Source organism: Vespa crabro, chromosome 4, assembly GCF_910589235.1.
Source record: "Vespa crabro chromosome 4, iyVesCrab1.2, whole genome shotgun sequence".
NCBI lineage: Eukaryota > Metazoa > Arthropoda > Insecta > Hymenoptera > Vespidae > Vespa > Vespa crabro.
Window position 1 is genome coordinate 5,185,954 of NC_060958.1, and position 8,326 is coordinate 5,194,279.

Below are 8,326 nucleotides of genomic sequence, written 5' to 3' on the forward strand. Positions count from 1 at the left end.
GTTAGTTAGGTAGTTTAAATGTTGGTAATCATTATGACGAAGAATGCTATTGGAACGACGATCTTTAAAATAATCTAAAATAATGGAGGCAATATATGTAAAAAAATGAAATATTCGAGAGAGATAATAAGAGATATTGATAATATGAGAACTTAAGTGTCAAAAATCAAAAATACAATGTGACTTTATTTTGTACGATAAGAATGCGCCTTAGTTTCGTAAGAACATTGCTCGTACTTGCGTTATTGGGAAATATAATTATTTGGCACAGAATATGGAGGTTATTTGCTGCACAAAATACGTTAGGATTATTAACGCCTGGCGCAGTAGCAAATGATCCACCTCAAAAATTGCATCGTCGTTTATCTCGTCTTGTAACTATTATTATACGTCAATTTGAAAGTTTTGAAAATGACGTGGTGTCTACCGTGGAGTCTGTCTTGAATTCTTTTCCTACCATTCCAATTTTAATAATATGCGATGAGTTGCCATATCCTCCTTTGGAATTGCATTTTGAAAATGAAACATTACAGAATGTTAAACTTATCACCTTGCAAACTGATTTTAACAAAACATATGAAGAAAGGAATCCTATGTTCTACATACGCACAAAGTTCGTTTTATTTCTACCTGATGCTAGTCGAATATCTACAAAACAAATTCTACAGGTAAATTTCTGATTTTATACTTTAATAAAGAAACAGAGTTCATGTAGAAGTGAAGTATAAATTATTAATATTTTAATATTTTTGATAGAATATTATTATACAAATGTCAGAATTCGGGATAGTAACTGTACCAGTAGGTAAAGTTACTTTATCTTGTCTTACTGTGAACTTGAAGATTAAAGAATGGAGCTTACAATTTGCTCATTCATCTGACATGGAATGTGATTTTGTAGTTGGAAAACATGCAACAATGTTAGAAGTGAAAACATTAAGAAAACTCTCCGATCCATTTCTATTGCCCTTTCCAGATGCATTGTACATACAAACAACAGCTATTGGTGCAAAGGTAACTACTTTCTAAGATTATATTTTAATATTTAATGCTGATTATTCAGCATTACTTTAAACATACATTGTTGAATCTGGATTTATTTTTTCTATCCATTGATTTATTCATTTTCGATTATTTTAATTTTTTTTTATGTATTCCAATAAGAATATATCTAAATTGTTTATGATATTTTCTTAATGTTTATTTTCTTTTGTGTGTTTGTTTATATCATCACAGTTTTAGATTTTCATGTGAATAGTTTTATTATTTAAACTGGTAAGTGTAAATTCATTGTTTATACATTATAAATTTAATTTGTTTTTTATGAATTTATATCAGAATTTATTTTTTATTAGTAATATGATAAAAATAACATTTGATAGTTTTTTACATTAATAGATTCATATTCTAAAACATCATCAATTCAACGAGGGAAAGCCATTGTATAGAAATCAACAAACTCAGTGGAAGCTGGAACAATTACATCAAAGTCGTGAACGATTAATGTTTAAACAGTTAGGAATTAAAAAAGTTACACGGGCTTCCAATTTTATTGAATGGTATGGGTGCTCAAGAGAAACTTCTAGATGTTTTGGGTCGGTAATAAACGGTATACCATCATATTTTTATCAAAATCGATATACACCTCCTTGTTGTCTTGCTGGATTAAGGAAAGTTGCTCATCATGTATTTGATAAATTGGACGAAGTTGGCATTCGTTTCTGGTTAGAAGGAACATCATTACTAGGTGCAATGAAAAATGGAGATATTTTACCATGGGATCATGAAGTACAAATAGGGATAAATAGATTTGATTTAGAAAGATCTCCATGGTTAATTAAAGCCAAAGTTAAACCTACTGTAGATAATCATGGTTTTGTTTGGGAAAAAGCAACAGAAGGTGAATTTTTTAAAGTACAATATTCCAAAATCAATAATTTACATGTGAACTTACTCCCATTTTATTCAAAAAATGGATCTATGATTAAAGATGCATGGTTTATGAAAAATGAAGATTTTCCAGAACAATTTCTTCATCCAATGTCAAGCATTGAATTTGCAGGTAGACAAGTTCCATGTCCAAATAATATTAGAGATTTTTTAGAGCTTAAATATTTTAAAGGAGTAGTAGAAAATTCAAAGCTTCCAAGTAGGATCATTTTTAATTAGATTACATTATTATTGCACTAAATGCTATTGATGTAATTTTTTTTCTAGAATAATTCATATTAATAAAAGTAATTTTGCAAGATCTCTTAAACAATATGATATTTAGTAATATAAGGAATTGATATTAAATAACTAATTATGTTATTATCTGCACGTTTTGTATTTATTTTTCGTATAATTGAAATTGTAATCATTAAGTACAAGATATTTAGTCACAAAAATGACACATTTTCACAATAAGAATTTCAATTTAAGATTCAATATAATGTTCAAGTAATAATCAATATGTAATTCTATTTTAAGTCAGCATTTGAGAATTGAAAATGAGCAATAGCCATTTATATTGCATTATTTGTGCTAGAAGTTAAGATAATATAAAAGTATATACATTTGGTGCCAAATATTTATATCTGCATTTCAAAGATATCCACAGTCTTATAATTGCATAGACATTTAGAATCAGTCCTTCTTTTAAATATAAGATATTTGTTTGTACATGGTAATGATATATGTTATGAAAAATATTTTTTATATTTACAATTATTAATTTATAACTTTTACTCTCAATATTTTTTAAAGGATTTATGATATTCTTCTTTTGTGGATAGCTTTTAACAAAAATAAATGAAATAAAGTTATAACATTTAATAATTAATACAACAGTATGTTATTATAATACCTTTGGTTACTACTCACAAATATGTGTTGTGAATAATAAACTTCCTGCAGATATGGTTCTCTATATAATGCTTTTTTTATATATTTTGGAGTATACTATATATATTTCTTCAAACTTCAACAAATATTGCAAATAATAATATATTCATTCTAATTTAACATCTTTTGGTGGTATTAATATAGGTGGCTCGCGTATAAAACTTAATAATTTTTCTAATTTCATACATTCTAATTCTGCATCTGTCAAATGGAGTTGCTTTTTTGTTGGCTTTATTTTCAATCTAAGATTTGGTGATAACTTTAATGTATTTATAGTACCCCTGTTAATAAAAAAATTTTATGAATGTTTTTTACCAATATGTAATAAATTTATGCTTTTGTATTTTTAAATATAATTTACTTGTCATCACCAACTATGATGAATGGCAGTTTGGTATTAAAAGCAAGCCTTGTTAGTTTATTTCTCTTTTTACTAACAATCGCTTGGCTACAAATTGATCTGTATTTGTTCACATTTAAATCAAAAACAGTAACTTTTCCATCATTTGATACACAAGCCAAGACAGTTGAACTATAAGGTGCCCATTGCACATCTCCGATTGGAACACCAAGGTCAAACATAAACAGTGGATCTCTATAATTAAATATTTATGAATTTATATTTGCAATTTCGCTTATACAAATTATAATACTACTTATTTAAAACTTACGGCCTTTCATCTTCCCATATTTTAATTCTCCAGTCTCCTGAACAACTTGCAAATATCTTCGAATTGTATTTATTGAAAACTATACGATACACCGGCATATGATGTGCTTCATTATATGTTTGCACATAAATGCTGCTGTATGCCGTATTACATTTGTAAATATTACCTTCCTCAGTTCCAACTAAGAATACATGCTCATCAGATGGATAAAAAGCTATACAGGTACCACAGCCTAAATATCATTATTAATGATTAATAAATATTTTTAAGAAAGAAAAATTTTTAAAAAGATTTAATTATAATAAAGCTTCATTAACATCTATATAATATACCTTTGAGTATAATCATTGTACCATCAGGACCTGGTATTGGTGGTCGGTCAAGAAATAATGTCATAATAGTTGTTAAACTAAGTTCCTTTTGATTGAGAACCCAATAATTTATTTTGCCATCGATGCTAATACTATAAAATGCTAAATTCCCTTCTTGTGTATCTGATGCCCAGCGAATCTTTAATAAATATATTATAATCAGTAAATCTAATTGATATGTTTAAAAATATGTAACATACCTCCCATACAATACCTCCATGCTTTTGTGTAACATCATTACTTTTATACTGTGGTCCTGTAGGTGGTAACATAATATTATATACTGCTACTGAACCGTCTTTAACACCTTCATTAAAAAGATATATAAATAAATAATTAGGTCATATATAATAATATTTTACACAATATTAATATACTTCATAAAAAATTACCAATGACTAATAAATGAGGATGTTGAATACTAAAATCTAAACACATTACTGGAGATTCTGTTGGACAAATCCATTCTGGGTACGATGGATTTTTTAAACTAAATAAACAAACTGAACCATTCTTTATAGTACTATTGAATGTCACTGTAATATAGTAAAAATGTATAATATTATTACAAATGTATAAAATCAAATTATACATTACTAACATGTTCCGTATGCTACTGCAAATAGATCATAATATCTGGCATTAAAGCATATATCTGTGATATCATGTTTTTTTGTTGGTTCATAATTGAATTTCCATAATGGTAACAAGGAGCCTTCGCCATCTTTATATTCATCACTTGGATCATTCCAATATCTATAATCTATGAACATTATAAGTGGATAAAACAAAACTTAGAAAAAATTTTGTAAATGTAATATATATTATATAAACTTACCCTGCGCAATTTCATCATATATATTTTGATTTACCATTCTCTCTAATGTTTTAGCTGCTTTAAGCATTCTATTATACATTTCAATGATCTCTGTTTGTTCTTTTTGTTTTGTGTCCTCTTTCCGTACATGTATAATTGGCATTCTTCTTTCTCTTTCTTTTTCACGTTGTTGGAGCATATAATCTTTCTGAATAATTAAATATTTATAAATAAATACTCACTGACAATATTTTTTAAATCCTAATATATATATTATTTATACACCTGATATTCATCAAAAATAGTCCATTGGAAAACATGTGTATTAAATGTTGCTATGGGTGGAGGTATAGTTTGTGTACTCATGTTCTGTAAAAAAATTAACACTTATCCATCCATAAAATACTTAGTCTTTAATAAACTTACTCTCATAGGATTTTCATATGTTAATGCAGCTCTCTCACAAAAATTGAATTGATTAGGTATTTTTTTAGGCTTTCCTCTTTGGAATTCATCTACTTCATCTAATTCTTCATATTCATATTCTTCATATTCTAAATTCATTTTAAATTTTATTAACAATATTATTAGCAATTAGATAATACTTAATATAAAAATCAAACATTTACTTTTAAATTTATGACGAATTATTCTGAAACACACCTTCATCTGCATATTTATCTAGTACGTCATCTTGTCGGGCAGGAAACTCTTCATCATCATCTTCTATTATAAAAAGACATAAAACAAAATAAATATATATTTCTAATAATAATCACTTCTTATATGTATATGAATTATTATATAATACTTACCTAATTGTATTTTTATGTCTTCTGAGTCCTGACGTATTATTGTGCCAGGTACACTCAGGAGAGTTACTAAATTAGGAGGATCAGGTAATTTTATAAATTCTCTTAATTTCCAAGACCATTCAACGAGTGAATCAGGAATGCGTGTGTTATGTACCGTAAGGACTCGAGCAATTTCTTCTTGAAGTTCCTGAAATTAAAATTACTTTAATAAAATATTTACATTCTGTATGTAATACTTAATAATACAGGAAAATTTAACATACTGCTTCTGTTAATTGTAATTGATCATCTGGTATAAGTGCAGTTTTTGTTCGCATCCAATCCATATCTCCACCAGCTAAGCTTACAGTTGACACATGACTTTTCATACTAACATGCTAAAATTTGTATGAATATTATAAATTATTTATTGTTAATTTATATAAAAATATTTTTGCGAAATTTATAATAGCATACATCTTTCGTTAATTCTGAAACCTTAGAGGGTTGTTTTTTTAAAGAAGCCATCATTAACGTATTGTAATTAAATAGAGCTGTGACAAATTTTATCCTTGTTCAGATTAAATTTAATAAGATAATGTTATTTTGCAATACCAATTTAAACAAATTTTAGATTATATGAAAATTATTAGTTAAATATTTTATTGAGTTTTTTCTCAGCTATGCACACTTTGTTGTTCATGTATAGAAAAAAATTGTATTTGTTGTCAAGGATACATTGATATGATTATTGCTGCCAGTTATATTTTGTAAAGAAATTTCAAAAGTTTGTTTGTAGAAAGAATTTGCATAAGTTTAACATAAAAAATTATTAAAATTGAAAAAATAAATGTATATTTATATATTCAAAATAACATTTTATAAAAATATGCTTAATAAATGACATAAGTTAAATTATCTAGATCTAGTTACTAATGTTTATTTCATGACATAAAATTAACTACATAATATGTATCTATTAAGATATATGCATGTATTTAATATAATTAGTGCAATAAGCATACTTATAAATTTATAGAGAATATTTTTAAGAAATAAGGATGATAAGGTTTATATCAGTATTTTTGGTTATTTGAGTAAAAGAAAATCAATACTGGACTATCCCAAGATAACATAAGCATTCCAACAAGTTGTAGCTAGATTCTTGTGTAGAATATGAAAAAACTGTCATAGTGTATATTATATATTAAAAATATATGATATTCATGTATGTATCATAATAATATACATCATATTATTTCACTTAACAAATATTATGACAAATATTATATTGCGTGCTTGAATGTGTGTGTGAGTGTATAATACATATAGGTAATACATAAATATTTTGTCTATTTCTTTATTCATATATCATTACTTCAAGTGTTTCGTATTAAAATATCTATTTATATATGTAGGTGATGTTAAATGTTCAAAAGTGTAATCATAAGAAATGCCAATATGTATATAAACATTTTAAATATTTAAAATTATGTCAATGGAATAAAGAAAATATTATATTTTATGTTTCAGATGAGTTAGAAGCAAAAGATATTATTTTGTCATGGAAGATAGTGGAATTGAAAGTGACCCAAAGATAATTACTCACAACGAAGATGAAAAACTTTTCCTGGTAAGTTTTTATAAAAATATCTATTTTTCACATAAAAATTTGTTATAATTTATATTAGTTTACAGATATTTTAAATTAATATGCAGTTGGGTATATCTTTATAGGGAAGCGATAGTAGTTGTAACAGTAATCAAACGCAAACATCTCAACGAAGCTCTACTAAACAATGGCAAAAGAAACTTGGTATGCAATATATTATTAATTAATTCAAACCTATACCTACAAATCAATTTTAAGAATTTGTTGTTTTATTTTATATATATATATATATATATATTAATTTATTTCATTTATAATTAATACTTCTTGTATTTAATACTATGTTTTAACTAAACCATTTTAAAATCAAGATTTCATATAATGATATGATGTTTTTACAGAAGCACGAATTGAACAAGCAAAACGAATTCAACTTAATTCAGATTATATAAAACTTCCAAAACATGAGACGTCTAAAATAAATGCATGTAGTAATAATACTAGTGGATTAATATCAATAGAAAGATTGCCCATACCATCTAAAAATAAAGAAAATCTTCCTTTAGTTGAATATTGGCATAGTGGAAGTGAAAGGTAAACTGACTAATTATAAATAATAATTATAGATAATATATTCCAATCAATTATGTTTATATACATGCAGGTTTTATACAAATTTTAATTAAAATAAAATTTAATGTATTTTGTTAGTGATGATGAAACTACTCTTTTCTCATTATCAAAAGGAAAAGAGTCTTTGAAACACAAACGAGAGCTTACTGATACATTCAGTATTGAGGATTTAAGTGAAGAAAGTGAAGATTCCTTGAATTTAGATCCAACACAACCATCTCATGCTTTTACGTGGACTTATGTACCTTCTGGATGTTTTGCTTGTCATTGTCAAATATTATAATGTAAAATAAGTTATATTTAGTGAAAACTATACAAATTATTTATGAATGATTAATATTGACATTTAAATTATCTATGATATATGGTATTTGATGGATAATTAGTATGCATTATATATTTTCAAATACTTTTTAAGAAAGTAACAAAGTTCAAATATTTTTATGTGCTTCTATAGTAAAAGATGCTAATATTAATAAAATACATATATACTCCTTTTTTGCGTATCTCATTAGTATGTACGCTTTATTTTAAATTTACAC

General features: G+C 25.8%; 2 protein-coding genes across 10 annotated transcripts; one reads left to right on the forward strand and one right to left on the reverse strand.

The window, feature by feature from the left end:
• Window positions 1–51: 51 nt before the first annotated feature.
• Window positions 52–8,282, forward strand: LOC124423820 (fukutin-related protein-like). 6 transcript variants are annotated; one of them, XM_046962058.1, is made up of 5 exons: window positions 876–1,014; window positions 7,073–7,172; window positions 7,277–7,355; window positions 7,553–7,745; window positions 7,863–8,282. In XM_046962058.1, exons 2-5 carry the CDS (start codon window positions 7,104–7,106, stop codon window positions 8,065–8,067), a joined length of 546 nt encoding a protein of 181 aa, XP_046818014.1. In that variant the 5' UTR covers window positions 876–1,014; window positions 7,073–7,103; the 3' UTR covers window positions 8,068–8,282. The 6 variants fall into 6 exon arrangements, with proteins under 6 accessions (XP_046818009.1, XP_046818014.1, XP_046818010.1 ...); XM_046962054.1 differs by lacking the exon at window positions 876–1,014 and adding an exon at window positions 5,579–5,644; XM_046962055.1 differs by lacking the exon at window positions 876–1,014 and adding an exon at window positions 6,627–6,767.
• LOC124423819 (dynein intermediate chain 2, ciliary) lies at window positions 2,928–6,580 on the reverse strand. Of its 4 annotated transcripts, none has more exons than XM_046962051.1 (14): window positions 6,565–6,580; window positions 5,824–5,937; window positions 5,561–5,747; window positions 5,409–5,471; window positions 5,172–5,299; window positions 5,031–5,114; window positions 4,767–4,953; window positions 4,530–4,691; window positions 4,321–4,464; window positions 4,129–4,235; window positions 3,890–4,067; window positions 3,558–3,789; window positions 3,248–3,481; window positions 2,928–3,167 (listed from the first exon to the last, which is right to left on the reverse strand). In XM_046962051.1, the coding sequence occupies exons 2-14, from the start codon at window positions 5,926–5,928 to the stop codon at window positions 2,993–2,995; spliced, it is 1,986 nt and encodes a 661-aa protein (XP_046818007.1). In that variant the 5' UTR covers window positions 5,929–5,937; window positions 6,565–6,580; the 3' UTR covers window positions 2,928–2,992. The 4 variants fall into 4 exon arrangements, with proteins under 4 accessions (XP_046818007.1, XP_046818006.1, XP_046818005.1 ...); XM_046962050.1 differs by lacking the exon at window positions 6,565–6,580 and adding an exon at window positions 6,017–6,360 and having other exon boundaries at window positions 4,321–4,431; XM_046962049.1 differs by lacking the exon at window positions 6,565–6,580 and adding an exon at window positions 6,017–6,085.
• Window positions 8,283–8,326: the final 44 nt, after the last annotated feature.